Source organism: Oncorhynchus mykiss, chromosome 20 (genome assembly GCF_013265735.2).
Source record: "Oncorhynchus mykiss isolate Arlee chromosome 20, USDA_OmykA_1.1, whole genome shotgun sequence".
Taxonomy (NCBI): domain Eukaryota; kingdom Metazoa; phylum Chordata; class Actinopteri; order Salmoniformes; family Salmonidae; genus Oncorhynchus; species Oncorhynchus mykiss.
In genome coordinates this window covers 13,207,706-13,225,351 of record NC_048584.1, presented here as the reverse complement: position 1 = coordinate 13,225,351, position 17,646 = coordinate 13,207,706, and the positions used below count along the sequence as shown (strand labels likewise).

At 42.9% G+C, this 17,646-nt stretch overlaps 1 protein-coding gene across 3 annotated transcripts in view; it reads left to right on the top strand.

Moving 5' to 3' along the window:
- pde6c (phosphodiesterase 6C, cGMP-specific, cone, alpha prime) overlaps nt 1-17,585 on the top strand; it is a 44,813-nt gene extending 27,228 nt beyond the window's left edge. For 2 of the 3 annotated variants that reach the window (XM_021575798.2, XM_021575796.2), the window contains exons 3-22: nt 4,526-4,615; nt 4,897-5,037; nt 5,182-5,256; nt 5,369-5,436; nt 5,568-5,634; nt 5,763-5,810; nt 6,015-6,164; nt 6,257-6,400; nt 6,642-6,707; nt 6,828-6,974; nt 7,416-7,523; nt 8,884-8,993; nt 9,126-9,213; nt 9,766-9,866; nt 9,980-10,087; nt 10,220-10,283; nt 10,437-10,511; nt 10,633-10,716; nt 11,089-11,233; nt 15,711-17,585. In XM_021575798.2, coding sequence (XP_021431473.1) covers nt 4,526-4,615; nt 4,897-5,037; nt 5,182-5,256; nt 5,369-5,436; nt 5,568-5,634; nt 5,763-5,810; nt 6,015-6,164; nt 6,257-6,400; nt 6,642-6,707; nt 6,828-6,974; nt 7,416-7,523; nt 8,884-8,993; nt 9,126-9,213; nt 9,766-9,866; nt 9,980-10,087; nt 10,220-10,283; nt 10,437-10,511; nt 10,633-10,716; nt 11,089-11,233; nt 15,711-15,760 — 1,929 coding nt within the window. In that variant the 3' untranslated portion in view covers nt 15,761-17,585. The remainder of the gene's footprint in view (nt 1-4,525; nt 4,616-4,896; nt 5,038-5,181; nt 5,257-5,368; nt 5,437-5,567; nt 5,635-5,762; nt 5,811-6,014; nt 6,165-6,256; nt 6,401-6,641; nt 6,708-6,827; nt 6,975-7,415; nt 7,524-8,883; nt 8,994-9,125; nt 9,214-9,765; nt 9,867-9,979; nt 10,088-10,219; nt 10,284-10,436; nt 10,512-10,632; nt 10,717-11,088; nt 11,234-15,710) is intronic. The other variant, XM_021575797.2, reaches the window with a different exon arrangement.
- Nucleotides 17,586-17,646: the final 61 nt, after the last annotated feature.

Here is a 17,646-nt window from a genome sequence, read left to right as displayed (position 1 = left end):
GGGGTGGAGATGTTGTTACCTACCCTCACCACCTGGGGGCGGCCCGTCAGGAAGTCCAGTACGCAGTTGCACAGGGCAGGGTCAAGACCCAGGGTCTCGAGCTTGGTGACGAGTTTGGAGGGTACTATGGTATTAAATGCTAAGCTGTAGTCGATGAACAGCATTCTCACATAGGTATTCCTCTTGTCCAGATGGGTTAGGGCAGTGTGCAGTGTTAGGGCAGTGTGCAGTGCGTCGTCTGTAGACCTATTTGGGCGGTAAGCAAATTGGAGTGGGTCTAGGTTTGTCAGGTAGGGTGGAGGTGATATGGTCCATGACTAGTCACTCAAAGCACTTCATGATGATGGAAGTGAGTGCTACGGGGCGGTAGTCGTTTAGCTCAGTTACCTTAGCTTTCTTGGGAACAGGGACAATGGTGACCCTCTTGAAGCATGTGGGAACAGCATTCTGGGATAAGGATTGATTGAATATGTCCGTAAACACACCAGTCAGCTGGTCTGTGCATGCTCTGAGGACGCGGCTGGGGATGCCGTCTGGGCCTGCATCCTTGCGAGGGTTAACACGTTTAAATGTTTTACTCACGTCGGCTGCAGTGAAGGAGAGTCCGCAGGTTTTGGTAGCGGGCCGTGTCAGTGGCACTGTATTGTCCTCAAAGCGGGCAAAAAAGTTATTTAGTCCGTCTGGGAGCAAGACGGGGCTGGTTTTCTTTTTGTAATCCGTGATTGACTGTAGACCCTGCCACATACCTCTTGTGTCTGAGCGACTCTACTTTGTCTCTATACTGACGGCTTAGCTTGTTTGATTGCCTGATGGAGGGAATAGCTACACTGTTTGTATTCGGTCATGTTTCCGGTCACCTTGCCCTGGTTAAAAGCAATGGTTCGCGCTTTCAGTTTCACGCGAATGCTGCCATCAATCCACGGTTTGGGAATGTTTTAATCGTTGCTATGGGTACAACATCGTCAATGCACTTTCTAATGAACTCGCTCACCGAATCAGCGTATTTGTCAATGTTATTTATTTTTTAAATGTAATATTTTACCCCGTTTTCTCCCCAATTTCGTAGTATCCAATCGCTCTCATCACTACAACTCCCGTACAGGCTCGGGCGAGACGAAGGTTGAAAGTCATGCATCCTCCGATACACAACCCAACCAAGCCACACTGCATCCAACCCCTCCCTAACGACGCTAGGCCAATTGTGCGTCGTCCCACGGACCTCCCGTTCACGGCCGGTTACGACAGAGCCTGGGCGCGAACCCAGAGTCTCTGGTGGCACAGCTGGTGCTGCAGTACAGCGCCCTTAACCACTGCGCCACCCGGGAGGCCCTGTCAATGTTGTTGTTGGATGCAATGCGGACCATATCCCAATCCACGTGATCGAAGCAGTCTTGAAGCGTGGAATCAGATTGGTCGGACCAGCGTTGAACAGACCTGAGCGCGGGAGCTTCTTGTTTTAGTTTCTGTCTGTAGGCTGGGAGCAACAAAATGGAGTCGTGGTCAGCTTTTCCGAAAGGAGGGTGGGGGAGGGCCTTATATGTGTCGCGGAAGTTAGAATAACAATGATCTAGGGTTTTACCAGCCCTTTGCGCAATCGACATGCTGATACAATTTAGGGAGTCTTGTTTTCAGATTAGCCTTGTTAAAATCCCCAGCTACAATGAATGCAGCCTCAGGATATGTGGTTTCCAGTTTGCATAGAGTCAAATAAAGTTTGTTCAGGACCATCGTTGTGTCTGCTTGGGGGGGAATATATACGGCTGTGATTATAATCAAAGAGAATTCCCTTGGTAGATAATACAGTCGACATTTGATTATGAGGAATTATAGGTCAGGTGAACAGAAGGACCTCAATCCTATAGAACATTTGTGGGCAGAACTGAAAAAGCATGTGCAGCAAGGAGGCCTACAAACCTGACTCAGTTACACCAGCTTTGTCAGGAGGAATGGGCCAGAATTCACCCAACTTATTGTGAGAAGCTTGTGGAAGGCTACCCGAAACATTTGACCCAAGTTCAACAATTTAAAGGCAATGCTGCCAAATACTAATTGAGTGTATGTAAACTTCTGACACACTGGGAATGTGATGAAAGAAATAAAGCTGAAATAAATAATTCTCTCTTCTATTATTCTGACATTTCTCATTCTTAGAATAAAGTGGTGATCCTAACTGACCTAAGACAGGGAATTTTTACGATAATTAAATGTCAGGAGTTGTGAAAAACTTGGTTTAAATGTATTTGGATAAGGTGTATGTAAACTTCCAACTTCAACTGTATATAAAATGAAATAAATGCTTATCTTTGTGCTACTGTACCTAAACATTTATTTTCCTTCTACTTTTTATTTGCATATAAGGAATGTAAAGATTCTGTACATTCTAAGGGGAAAATCCCCCCAAACATCTCGTGTTATTGTAACATTGTCTATAGTATTGTATGTCATATTGTAATGTCTAATTCAAAGACAAGAAGTTGCATGAATAAGCATCATATCAAATAACTCAAGTGAGTGTTGGAGAGTTTGTTGAAAAAGGTATTGGTGGTCAGACTGTAAATGAACTTACAGCCTTCAATATCTCCCATATTGTGGTGGTGAATAAAACTGAAATTAATATACAACAGTTTTTTTGTACTGGAACAAATGACAACAAACTATCATTTAATGGGTTCAATTAAGAAAATATGTTCTAGTAGGATTCTGATTGGGGTGACAAGATCCTACAATCCTATAGGAATGTTTGGTATCGATAATTCCCCATGGGATTCAATGGAGAAACACATTTTTGATATCAATAATTCCATTGTTTATATAAATAAGTCAGGTTGCTCTTGATGGTGCAGCTGTTGAACCTTTTGAGGATCTGAGGACCCATGCCAAATCTTTTCAGTCACCTGAGGGGGAATATTTTTTTTTGTGCCCTCTTCACGACTGTCTTGGTGTGCTTGTTAGTTTGTTGTTAGTTTGTTGGTGATGTGGACGCCAAGGAACTTGAAGCTCTCAACCTGCTCCACTGCAGCCCTGTCGATGAGAATGGGGGTGTGCTCGGTCCTCCTTTTTCTATGTCTTAATCACGTTGAGGGAGAGGTTGTTGTCCTGGCACCACACGGCCAGGTCTCTGACCTCCTCCCTATAGACTGTCTCATCGTTGTCGGTTGACAGGCCTAACACTGCTGTGTCATCGGCAAACTTGATGATGGTGATGGAGTCGTGCCTGGCCAAGAAGTCATGAGTGAACAGGGAGTACAGGAGGGGACTGAGCATGCATCCCTGAGGGGCCCCCGTGTTGAGGATCAGCGTAGCGGATGTGTTGTTCCCTGCCCTCACCATCTGGTGGTGGCCCATCAGGGATGGGAGTGGGTCTAGGGTTTCTGGAATGATGGTGTTGATATGAGCCTATACCAGCCTTTCAAAGCACTTCATGGCTACAGACATGAGTGCTACGGGTCGGTAATCATTTAGGCAGGTTACCTTAGTGTTCTTGGGCACAGGGACTATGGTGGTCTGCTTGAAACATGTTGGTATTACAGACTCAGTCAGGGACAGGTTGAAATTGTCAGTGAAGACACTTGCCAGTTGGTCAGCTCATGCTCGGAGTACACGTACTGGTAATCCGTCTGGCCCTGCGGCCTTGTGAATGTTGACCTGTTTAAAGGTCTTACTCACATCGGTTACGGAGAGCGTGATCACACAGTCACCTGGAACAGCTGGTGCTCTCATGCATGTTTCAGTGTTACTTGCCTCGAGCGAGCATAGAAGCAATTTAGCTTGTCTGGTAAGATATGTGTCACTGGGCAGCTCGTAGTCTGTAATAGTTTGCAAGCCCTGCCACATCCGACGAGCGTGTAGTGGTGTAGTACAATTCAATCATAGAGTTACGGGATCGTAAAATGACGGCCATCTCCATCAGCGCCATTATCAAATTATTATTGAATTAACCTGGTATAGAAACTTGATACATTTTCTGGAAAATAGTAATCCTTTAACTGTCACTAAGTATAATCATATTTATTTTACAGTTCTAAGAAACGTGAAATCTTATATTAAGTCATTTATAATGTGATTGTTGCTATATTTAGAAAGCATTTCAGTCATTTCAAGCCCTAATGCCCCACTTTTTCTAAATAGGAAGAAAATCATATACTGTACTTGAGCTTGTGTCCTACAAAGTGAGTACACCACAGCAATTATTAACTATTTTTACTAGGAAGGTGAGTTCCAGACCTTTATAAAACTATGCAACTTTACCAGTTGTTGTTTATGACCAACTCATGAAAAGTAATTATGTTTTGGTATGTCTATTTAGGCAGAAAAAATTGTTTTGCCATATAATTCAACTGTTTAAAAGCCACACTGATACTGCCACAAAACTATTAGGTTCTCTCTCGATCATGAGAAGTGGCGATACTGCATATTCAATGTTAGCACGGTGTGAGGGATGTATGACATCAATAGTGTGGACATCACCTCAGATGAATGCCTGTCTGCTGTACTGATGATTGATTTAATTGGATTTGGTTTCCAGCTCTGGAACAAGTACATGGTCTTTGCACACGTCATTGCCCTGCAGCATCACACTGCATACATGTTCAACGTGGAATCCAGGAGGAGTCAGGTAAGAATCCAGTGAACCCCATCATTCAACATGAGCTGTCCGTCAACTGTGTCAATCATGCTGGCCCTTGAATACAAAGACACAGTTCACCAAGGTAATTTTCTATTAGTGTCTGACACAAGAATAAGATGATAAGATGAGTGGTATAATATATCAGTAATATATCAATGATCATCATAATATATCATCATATCAGTTAAAGTTTCCTGTAAAGCCATGTTGTTCCATTATAACAGTTTCCCAAAAGAAAATGATTCATTTTTCTCCATTTGTTTCACCAGGTACTTCTGTGGTCTGCCAGCAAAGTGTTTGAAGAGTTGACAGACATTGAGAGACAGTTCCACAAAGCTCTGTACACTGTGAGAATCTACCTCAATTGTGAAAGATACTCTGTGGGCCTCTTGGACATGACCAAAGAGAAGGTTTGTTGCTAGTGTATAATATGCTGAGGCATATTGCTGTTTTGTCACTGTCTTGATATCGGTGCCATTTTGGATCTGCTCCCTCTGTGGTTGCTAAATGGATACACTGAAGTCCTGACTGCTGTCTTCCCTCTCTTCGTGCAGGAGTTCTACGATGAGTGGCCAGTGAAGCTGGGAGACGTACCACCATACAGCGGACCAAAGACCCCCGACGGAAGGGTAAGGACCGATTTTCCTTTGATATGATTTTCGCCAAGCATTCTGCTCTTTACTCTACTGCATTGTCTATGGCACAATCACAGCCGGTGACTGTTGTTCTGTGCGTCTGCAGGAAGTCATCTTCTACAAGATTATTGACTATCTCTTAGAAGGACCCAAAGAGGAAATCAAAGTCATACCGTAAATACCAGGAGCTTCTTGTTAGAAAGCATTCATTATTATTATTATGCTCTCTGAATGAACACAAAAAAGTCTCAAAAGTACCAAAATCTATCACTCACTCTCTTACTCCCTCCCTCTGTTCCATGCAGGGGACCTCCTATTGACCACTGGGCCCTGGTCAGTGGGCTCCCCACCTATGTTTCTGAGAATGGCTTTGTAAGTTGATGTGAAAGAGTGCATGTAGTCCATACATTAACCACAGACAATATACTATCCACAAGCATGTAGGGCCTACTGTAGACAGGGATTTTACTGAAATAGGTCTTCTTCTTCTTCCCCTGCAGATTTGTAACATGATGAATGTTGCCGCTGATGAGTACTTCACCTTCCAGGTGAGGAGTCTGGGCCCCAATTGGATGGATGGTATTAGGTATAGGATGACCTTGGTGTTACAATATATCGAGTCCTCAGCAACACGTGCTATTTGAAGAGGACCACCAGCCCTCAGATTGGTGTTGTATTCCTAAAATGCAATATTCTAGGGATAAAATCGACTTGCGATTTGCAAATCGACTTCATGCTGTTTTGTCTTTCAGAAAGAGGCTGTGGATGAGACCGGTTTCGTCATCAAGAACGTCTTGTCCCTTCCCATCGTCAACAAAAAGGAAGAAATCGTGGGTATTGCCACTTTCTTCAACAGGAAAGATGGTAAACCATTCGATGAGCACGACGAACAGATCACTGAGGTGAGTGCATAGACATCAGTCATATCAATAAATTCTGTCATGAGTTACATGTGAATGTATGAGGTGGTAAATGCCTTTCTGCATTGTTCCAGGCCCTCACTCAGTTCCTGGGATGGTCGGTGCTCAACTGCGACACGTACGACAGACTGAACAGGATGGAGTGGAGAAAGGACATCGCCCAGGAGATGCTCATGTGTCAGAGCAGATGCACTAACACTGAAATGCAGAGTATCCTGGTGAGACCTGAGACATGTTAGATTCATAGAGGAAACTAGCCTCATGGGACAAACCTTTGATACTCTTTTCTCTTTAAGCTATAAAAATACAAATAAATATAAACAGAATTAGTGTGCGACTCTCCTTATTTTTATAGCTCATAGTTTATCTGCCGTTAGTCAGGACCTATACATAAAATTGTTTTCTTTGGGTGTGCGCCAGCTCATGTTTTTTTTATTTCACCCTTTTCTCTTTCCACAGAACACAAAGGAGAAGTTTGATGCCGAACCAGAGGACTGTGACCAGAAAGAGATGTACAAGCTCTTGGTAAGACCCATGTATAAGACTGTCAGTGAAAGTGGGTAGAGACACAGTGATAATGTAGCCCAGAGTGGTGTTTGAATGATCAATCAATAAATATATGGCTATTATTTTGCCCTTCTGTAGAGATCGAACTGCCCTGTGGCCATAGACGTAGACCTGCTGCTGTTCTCCTTCAGTGACTTCCCTGTGACAGAGCACGGCCTTATCATGTGTGGAATTCGCTGCTTCTTTGAGCTGAACGTGGTGGAGAAGTTCAAAGTGCCCGCAGAGGTCAGTCATGAAGCCCCTGGCTAGTAAAACAATCATATTCATTTCAGAGGTATTTATTTTGTTGTGACCTCAGCATTATACATTACCATGTCCCCAGAATGCATGCAATGTATGTACTGTACATGACTCAATATATTAACAAAGCTTTTGCCTTTTTGGTATCTAATTTATTTTGTTGAGCCTAACGTTTTCCAAATACAAGGCCATGTCCTACTGGTTTGGTCAAATAGAGCAGTGGTTCCCAACCAGGGGCACTAGGACCATCCACTACTTGAGAAGACTCATGAGACCATAGGCCTACTGGTAAAATGCACATGAGGGGGTACTCCGGGCAGAGAAACATTCTGTTGGTGGTAATGTAACCGAAAAAGGTTGGGAACCACTGATATAGATCATTAGTAAAGTCATGGCTAAATGTTTCCTCTCCACATGTACAACCAGACCCTGACCCGATGGATGTACACTGTCCGGAAAGGTTACCGTGACATCACCTACCACAACTGGAGACACGGCTTCAATGTGGGCCAGACCATGTTCTGTCTTCTACAGGTGAGTCCCTCTACTCCTATACCACCTGATACCTACAGTGCCATGAACAATTATTTTCCCCCTTTCTGATTTTCTCAATTTGTTCATATTTTTGATACTGTTATCAGATCTTCAACCGAAATGTAATATTAAATAAAGGGAACCTGAGTTCCCCAAAAAAAGTTCATTTTTTTTACATTTTTAACCCAATTCCCCTGGGTGAAAAAGTAATTGCCCCCTTACAATAACTCAATAACTGTTTGTGCCACCTTTAACCGCAATGACTACAACCAAATGCTTCATGTAGTTGTTGATCAGTCTCTCACATCGCTGTGGAGGAATTTTGGCCCACTCTTCCATGCAGAACTGCTTTAACTCAGCGACATTTGTGGGTTTTCAAGCATGAATTAGTCGTTTCTAGTCCTGCCACAAAATCTCAATTGTGATTAGGTCTGGACTTTCACTAGGCCATTGCAAAACTTCACATTTGTTACTTTTTAACCATTTTCATGTGGACTTGATTGTGTGTTTTGGATCTTGCTGCATGACCCAGCTGCACTTCAGCTTCAGCTCACAGACGGATGGCCTGACATTCTCCTGTAGAATTCTCTGACACAGAGCAGAATTCATGGTTCCTTCTATTAAGGCAAGTCATCCAGGTCCTGAGGCAGCAAAGCATCCCCAAACCATCACACTACCACCACCATGCTTGACTGTTGGTATAAGGTTCTTATTGTGGAATGCAGTGCTTGGTTTTCGCCAGACATAATGTCCAAAACGTTGACTCAAGTTTGTCGAAAAGCACCTGGAAGCACATGGATGATCATCAAGACTCTTGAAAGGAAGTTCTATGGACAGATGAGTCAAAAGTATACCTTTTTGGACGACATGGGCACCACTATGCCTTTGGTTGGAGTCATTGCAGCATAAGGTGGCACAACCAGTGTAAGGGGGCAATTACTTTTCCCCACAGGGGCATTGGGTGTTGCATAACTTTGTTTCTGAAATAAATATGTAATTGTTGTGTTATTTGTTCACTCAGGGTCCCTTCAGCTAATAGTCGGTTTTGGTTGAAGATCTAATAACATTCTGTATTAAAAAATATGCAAAAGTAGAGAAAATGAGAAATGGGGCAAATACTTTTCACTGCACCGTACATGGCTAAGTGTAGATTGTGCAGAATATCTGGACATTCAATCACCAAAAGAAGAGTAGTTCAAAGTTCCTATTTATTTAGAGAAACATTGATGATGCCAACCAAAGGCTGCCCACTAATGATAATTGTTCAATCACCTGACACATCCATTTTGTTCGATAGTGGATCACCCCACCCCTACCATTTTGTTTGATAATGAATCAGACCACCCTTTTGCTTCTTCAGACGGGCAGGCTGAGGAAATATTACTCTGACCTGGATGCCTTTGCCATGGTGGCTGCTGCATTCTGCCACGATATTGACCACAGGGGGACCAACAACTTATACCAGACAAAGTAAGACCCCCTCTGTTTACCTATGAGCACTCAAACCACTACCTAAATAATCACTGTTTAGTTGTCTGTTCTTGGTTTGGAAGGTGTTGTTTGGGGTCTAATGATTGTGTTACCGCTCTCTCTGACCTGCAGGAGTGGATCGCCTTTAGCCAAACTGCACGGATCCTCCATCATGGAGAGGCACCATCTGGAATATAGCAAGACGCTCATGGCTGAGGAGGTTCGAGACCCCGACTCCTGTTACGGCTGTGGCCAAAATGGCACCCTGTTCCCTATTACATTTGAGTAATTTAGCAAACGCTCTTATCCAGAGCGACTTACAGTTAGTGAGTGCATACAATTTTGCCAGTTATCAGTTGCCGCCTTCATCCACCTTTCCAGACGTTTGGGAGATAGGACTCCTGTGTCCGCCTTGCCAGCCGTTGAGGACTTGTGGCTTTGTAATTGGAGTTGTCCATCTCCTAGACTGGCTGCATACCAGGGTTTGAGAGCCCAGTCTACCCTATATTTTCCTGTAACCCTGGGTAGGGGCCCTAACCGGGTGCTGTCAGCCGGAGCCAGCTGAGCCCGAGGTTCGCGTGGGGCAGGGGCGTCACTCCCTGAGGTAGCATGCAAGGCAGAGCAGAGCAAAATAAGGGAAGTCAGAGCAAAGCAAGCATGGCAAAGCTATGCTACCCGCTACCCCTACATAGAGCACTACTTTTGGCCAGCGTTTGCATACAAGGTAATTGTGGGAGTTGAATTCTTACCTTTTTCTCTACTCCCCCTTCAGAGCCTGAACATTTTTGTGAATCTCCAGAAGCGCCAGTTTGAGACTGTACAGCACTTGTTTGACGTCTGCATCATTGCCACTGATCTGGCTTTGTACTTCAAGTGGGTTTTTAACAATTGTTATGGTCTCTGATATAGCTGCTTTTAAATATACTGAATCAGTATCACTTTTCATGTGTGCAATGTTCTAACTTGACTGTTGGTCTGGCCCCCAGAAAAAGAACAATGTTCCAGAATATTGTGAACGCCACTGAGCCAATGGAAACCGAGAAGGACAAAATCGAGCACATTTCCAACAACGCCATCAGGAAGGAAATTATCATGTGAGTAGGAATGTTATTCTTTCCTCCATCTCAGGGATTTACTACACTTGAGGCAGTTGTGCACATTGTCGCAGTTCTCGGTTTCTTACATAATATGAATTAATATAACAATATAACCTTCTTGTGTATCAGGGCCATGATGATGACAGGTTGTGACTTGTCTGCCATCACCAAACCATGGGAGGTCCAGAGCAAGGTGGATACTATTTCTGTCCACCATGTCATGAAACAAAACAACATAGCAAAGAAATATATATCCCAATTTCCTCAAGACAATATAGACCACAGGATGCTCTGATGTTTAAATTAGTACTGACACCATTTTTTCTATGAATTATCTACCTCCTAGGTGGCTCTAATGGTCGCAGCTGAGTTCTGGGAGCAAGGTGACTTGGAAAGGTCCGTTCTCGATCAGCAACCCATTGTGAGTTTGTGAAGAAAACCGCTGTTTCTTTACAATATACTATATGTTTATAGAGTAATCACACATTTTTGTTAGTTCTCTGTTTGAGTTGATCTTCCCCATTAATTTCATTGATCCTCAGCCCATGATGGACAGAAACTGTGCAGCGGAGTTACCCAAGATGCAGTGCGGTTTCATTCAGTTTGTGTGTGCGTTCGTATACAAGGTAACTGCCTGGCTGGTTGAAGCTCAACAAAGCCCTGTTTTATCTCTTAATTCATTGGAATCTGATGATTAGAAAGAACTCAGCTTGTGTTATTTGTCATTGGGTATAATGTTCTATCAATTGTTTTTGGAAACGGAATCATCCTTCGAAAAATAGATGAGATCAGTGTCTCTGTGAACCATCAATGTCATCTTCAGTGAGGAGGTCATCCAGTTTAGACCACCATGAGTGACCAGTAAGCCTATCCATCTCCAAGTTTGCATCAGCTGAACTCCACAGCGGGAATGTTTTTGCACTGTGAGGAATATGTCAGGTTGAGTGACAGTCCCGAGCACGAGAATGCTTGCAATAATGGGGCCTACTTGTGTGCAGGAATTCTCGAGGTTCCACGTAGAGATCACCCCAATGTTTGATGGGCTGAACAACAACCTAAAGAACTGGAAAGAGCTGGCCGACATCCACGCCGCCAAGATGGCGGCCATTGAAGAAGAGAAAAAGAAGCTTGAAGCACCAGCAGGTAACTTTTGAAATACAGTCAGGTCTCAGCCAAGAAATCAGGGTTGGAGTCAATTTTGAATGAAATTCAATTCGACCCATGAATTGAAATTCTATTTTGAATTGAATGTAACAAGAGTGTACACAAAACATTAGGAACACCTTCCTAATATTGAGTTGCAACCCCATTTGCCCTCAGAACAGCCTTAATTCATCTGGGCATGGACTCGTAAAGGGACAGGGTTGCTGGCCCACGTTGACTCCAATGCTCCCCACAGTTGTGTCAAGTTGGCTGGATGTCCATTGGGTGGGGGACCATTCTTGATACACAAGGGAAACTGTTGAGCATGAAAAACCCAGCAGAATTGCAGTTCTTGACACACTCAAAACAGTGCATCTGACACCTACTACCCCTTAAATCTTTATCTTGACCATTTTTTTTTATTTTAGTAGGCAAGTCAGTTAATAAGAACAAATTCCTATTTACAATGACGGCCTACCAGGAAATAGTGGGTTAACTGCCTTGTTCAGGGGCAGAACAACATATTTTGACATTGTCAGCTCAGGGATTCAATTCAGCAACCTTTCAGTTACTGGCCCAACACTCTAACCACTAGGCTACCTGCCGCCTCAATCACCCTCTGAATGGCTCACATGCACAATCCATGTCTCAATTGTCTCAAGGTTTAAAAAACCTTCTTTCACCTGTCTCCTTCCCTTCATCTACACTGATTGAAGTGGATTTAACAAGTGACCTCAATAGGGTTCAAAGATTTCACCTGGATTCACTTGGTTAGTCTACGTCATGGAAAGAGCACATATTCCTAATGTTTTGTGCACTCAGTGTATGTGCACTCAATTTTTTGAAACATTTGTATAAGATAAGATACAGTGCCTTGCGAAAGTATTCGGCCCCCTTGAACTTTGCGACCTTTTGCCACATTTCAGGCTTCAAACATAAAGATATAAAACTGTATTTTTGTGAAGAATCAACAACAAGCGGGACACAATCATGAAGTGGAACGACATTTATTGGATATTTCAAACTTTTTTAACAAATCAAAAACTGAAAAATTGGGCGTGCAAAATTATTCAGCCCCTTTACTTTCAGTGCAGCAAACTCTCTCCAGAAGTTCAGTGAGGATCTCTGAATGATCCAATGTTGACCTAAATGACTAATGATGATAAATACAATCCACCTGTGTGTAATCAAGTCTCCGTATAAATGCACCTGCACTGTGATAGTCTCAGAGGTCCGTTAAAAGCGCAGAGAGCATCATGAAGAACAAGGAACACACCAGGCAGGTCCGAGATACTGTTGTGAAGAAGTTTAAAGCCGGATTTGGATACAAAAAGATTTCCCAAGCTTTAAACATCCCAAGGAGCACTGTGCAAGCGATAATATTGAAATGGAAGGAGTATCAGACCACTGCAAATCTACCAAGACCTGGCCGTCCCTCTAAACTTTCAGCTCATACAAGGAGAAGACTGATCAGAGATGCAGCCAAGAGGCCCATGATGAAGAAAGCCATTTCTTAAAGATATCCATAAAAAGTGTCGTTTAAAGTTTGCCACAAGCCACCTGGGAGACACACCAAACATGTGGAAGAAGGTGCTCTGGTCAGATGAAACCAAAATTGAACTTTTTGGCAACAATGCAAAACGTTATGTTTGGCGTAAAAGCAACACAGCTGAACACACCATCCCCACTGTCAAACATGGTGGTGGCAGCATCATGGTTTGGGCCTGCTTTTCTTCAGCAGGGACAGGGAAGATGGTTAAAATTGATGGGAAGATGGATGGTGCCAAATACAGGACCATTCTGGAAGAAAACCTGATGGAGTCTGCAAAAGACCTGAGACTGGGACGGAGATTTGTCTTCCAACAAGACAATGATCCAAAACATAAAGCAAAATCTACAATGGAATGGTTCAAAAATAAACATATCCAGGTGTTAGAATGGCCAAGTCAAAGTCTAGACCTGAATCCAATCGAGAATCTGTGGAAAGAACTGAAAACTGCTGTTCACAAATGCTCTCCATCCAACCTCACTGAGCTCGAGCTGTTTTGCAAGGAGGAATGGGAAAAAATGTCAGTCTCTCGATGTGCAAAACTGATAGAAACATACCCCAAGCGACTTACAGCTGTAATCGCAGCAAAAGGTGGCGCTACAAAGTATTAACTTAAGGGGGCTGAATAATTTTGCACGCCCAATTTTTCAGTTTTTGATTTGTTAAAAAAGTTTGAAATATCCAATAAATGTCGTTCCACTTCATGATTGTGTCCCACTTGTTGTTGATTCTTCACACAAAAAATACAGTTTTATATCTTTATGTTTGAAGCCTGAAATGTGGCAAAAGGTCGCAAAATTCAAGGGGGCCGAATACTTTCGCAAGGCACTGTACACTATATCTACAAAAGTATGTGGACACCCCTTCAAATTAGTGGATTCGGCTATTTCAACCACACCCGTTGCTGACAGGTGTAAAAAAATCTAGCACACAGCCATGCAATCTCCATAGACAAACTTTTGCAGTAGAATGTACTTACTGAATAGCTCAGTGACTTTCAACGAGGCACCATCATAGGATACCACATTTCCTACCCAGGTCAACTGTAAGTGCTGTTATTGTAAGTGGAAACGTCTAGAAGCAACAATGGCTCAGGCGCAAAGTGGTAGGCCACACAAGCTCACAGAACTGGATTGCCGAGTGCTGAAGCATGGAGCGTGTAAAAAGCATCTGTCCTCAGTTCCAAATGGCCTCTGGAAGCAACTTCAGCACAAGAACTGTTCGCCGGGAGCTTTATGAAATGCGTTTCCATGGCCGAGCAGCCGCACACATGCCTAAGATCACCATGCACAATGCCAAGCTGTCGGCTGGAGTGGTGTAAAGCTCGCCGCCATTGGACTGGAGCAGTGGAAACGCGGTCTCTGGGGTGATGAATCAAGCTTCACCATCTGGCAGTCCGACAGACGAATCTGGCTTTGGCGGATGCCAGGAGAATGCTACCTGCCCAAACGCATACTGCCAACTGTAAAGTTTGATGGAGGAGGAATAATGGTCTGGGGCTGTTTTTAAGGGTTCGGGCTAGGCCCCTTAGTTCCAGTGAAGGGAAATCTTAACGCGGCAGCATACAATCACATTCTAGACGATTCTGTGTTTCCAACTTTGTGGCAACAGTTTGGGGAAGGCCCTTTCCTGTTTCAGCATGACAATGCCCCCGTGCACAAAGCAAAGTCCATACAGAAACGGTTTGTCGAGTTCGGTGTGGAAGAACTTGACTGGCCTGCACAGAGCCCTGACCTCAACCCCATCAAACACATTTTGGTATTAATTGGTATGCCAACTGCGAGCCAGGCCTAATCGCCCAAAATCAGTGCCGACCTCACTAATGCTCTTGTGGCTGAATAGAAGCAGGTCTCAGCAGCAATGTTCCAACATCTAGTGGAAAGCCTTCCCAGAAGAGTGGAGGCTGTTATAGCAGCAACGGGGGAACCAGCTCCATATTAATGACCATGATTTTGGAATGAGATGTTCGGAGAGCAGGTGTCCACATACTTTTTTTTAATCCCCCAAAGGGTGCTTAATAAAGTGATATAGTGATGTATAGAAGACATTAACCATAACATATTTATTGAATTAAATTTGCAGTTGCTACAACCATTTGTGGACTTATAAATTAATTATATATACCCATTGATTCTTGAAGAATATAACTTATAAATGCCTTATGAGCTTAGTTCAACTGTCTGAAACCAAAATATAAGCTTGCTTTAATCCAATGTCTGTAAACAAAGTAAATGTAACAAACACTGCATAGCCTCAAAACATGGTTAAAAGTATATTTGTGATATCATAGATGGTCAGTCCTTGCATCCATAGCTCTGTTAATGAATTTCAGAGTGGTAACATTTCTCCAGGCCCATCCCTCAGCTTTTTACCATAACAGGGGTGGGGTGTACGCTTTGCTATTGTTTCAAGTGCTGATTGCCACTTTGATATAAATTATATTCTATTGTGGCCAATTCGAATTCAATTCTAATTCAACAATTGAATTAGAATTAAAGGGCTATTTGCAGAATGGACCCAACCCTGCAAGAAACACTATTGTACAATCTCCCAAGAAATAGCAACACCGGTAAATAGCATACCATTCTTTTAGACACAGTGCCTAAAGCTTGTCCATGCACACAGATGCCAAGCCACCAGTGGCACAGCAGGCCACCGGACCATTTTTTTAGACAGGCCTGGGCTAAACATGTCAGACAGGGCTGAAAACGGACCGGCCCATCTGGCATTTGCCCAAAATGCCAGATGGCCAGTCCGCCCCTGAAGTTACCTTAGTTAAGTTATCAACAAACTAAGACCACCTTCTTACTCTTTATCTTGCTGCTTGCTGTCTTGCTATGAACACAAATCAATCTAAAAAATTGATTTGTATTGTTGTGTATGTTGTTGCTGCTTGCTGCCTTGCTGTCCTGCTTTCTGTTTGAACAGTAGAGGAGGCAGCAGAGGTTGGAAAGTCCAAGACCTGCACCATCGCCTAACCTCCTGGATTGTGCCCCAGTCCCGGCCGTGTGGCAGAGGATCCCTGGGCGCAGCAAGCAGTCAGTGGGGAGACCGTGTGAAGATGTGTCCCTGTGTGGACTGACTTAATCACTTCCCCTCATTCTCAGGACTTGATAAGCCAATCCTGATGGATCGACACACTCATTGCAGATGTACTCGCAGCTGATGCATTACCATATCTTGACAGCGCACTTAAAGTAGAGCTTACCTTTCGCAGATAACTATAGGTACGACTTTATCGACAACTAACATAATCCAAGTAATGAAACAAACATTACATCTTAACATCTGTCAAATGGCATATACTGTATTTAATATTTAGACATGTATTCTGTTTTGGGAAATATCTCCCTGTACATTTGCATCCATACTCTGATGATCCATAAAGATATTAGGGGGACAGGTTCAGTGGACAAACTTTTATAACTGAGCTGTTTTATTAGAACAGGAAAAACTCAAACTTCTCAAACTTGAAACTTGTTTTTAGCAAATGACAATTGACTTTACCCGAGGGCTAATATAATAGCAATGCTCAAAATGTGTTCACACTCCTGAGCCTTGTGAGGTTGCATTTATGTTGATATGCAAAAGTATATATTTTTTGATTGTCAGAGATTTTCTACTTCATGTATTTTACGAGTGGAGCTGAGTCAGTTCAAAGCCTAAGTCTTTAGATTGTATGAACTAATATGTTTCGAAGTCACATTTGAGCATCAGGTATCCATTGCAAACTTTGTGTTCAATTTTAAACTCAATTTCCTACAAATAACTTGAAAATGTAATATATATGACAATAATATATTGGTGTGTCATAAATTGCAATTCAATCATCTTTTAAAAAAAATGTAGATGATGCTACTGTATCATGTATGTTTATGCTCCAAAGAAAAGTAGTTCATCACATAAATGTAAAATATGTGAAAATGAAACCTACAATCCCCCCCAAATTGTTGTGCTTGCTATTAGGAGGCAATCCTTGGTAAGGCTCCATCAGCGTTGTAAATATCTCCAGGTACCTGACCATAAGATGATTTGATGGGATTGAGTTTACTTGTCAGTCGGCTTTTGAGATCTGCACAGCTTGAAACTTTAAATACCCTACTTACTGTAGATAAAGCAGGCTACCGAAGTCTTGTATCTACTGTGTGTGAAAGGCACCATGTTTGTTTGATGGGGGACAAGCCTGCAATGTGGCCTCAGTCAGACCAAAGTTCCTCTTCTCTTTGTTTGACCATTTGAGGCTTATTTGATGACCGGTGTAAAATGAATTTAAGCAACAATGAGAAAGTGAATTGCAACGGGATTTCCATAAAGAAAACATCCTTAGAAATCCTGCCAAGCAATCTCCTTTTGACCTACTGTAACAGGTGGCCAAGACATCTGCGGAGACATCCGTGAGTTGCCCTGAGCAGGAAACACAGGGCAGGCAAAGTTTGACTCCCTTGCTTATGCAACGTGCCCTCACTAAATCAATGGAAAATCAATCAAGAGCAGTAATCCAATGAGGGTGGCTTTGACAGCCACTCTTCATCTTAAATGGATTCTCTGAATTTCTGTTCCTATAGGTGCTGGGCGGGGCAGGCTGCTTGGGTTTGGGCTCCACAATGGGATAAGGCGAACAGTATGAGAAGCAATCTATTCTGCGCGTACGTTTAAAAGACACAACATGTATATCTACTAATTCTATTGCGTTATCATTGAGAGATTAGAATTTGACATTTGATGTCTGATGAAACGAATTCTACTGTATGTACGTGTCATAAGATGTAACATGTTAACAAAATAAAGGCATTCATCAAAGTCTTGTGGGATTCTTGTCACATTCTTTAAACTTGCCCACTGAATTGAACAATTTTACCCACTA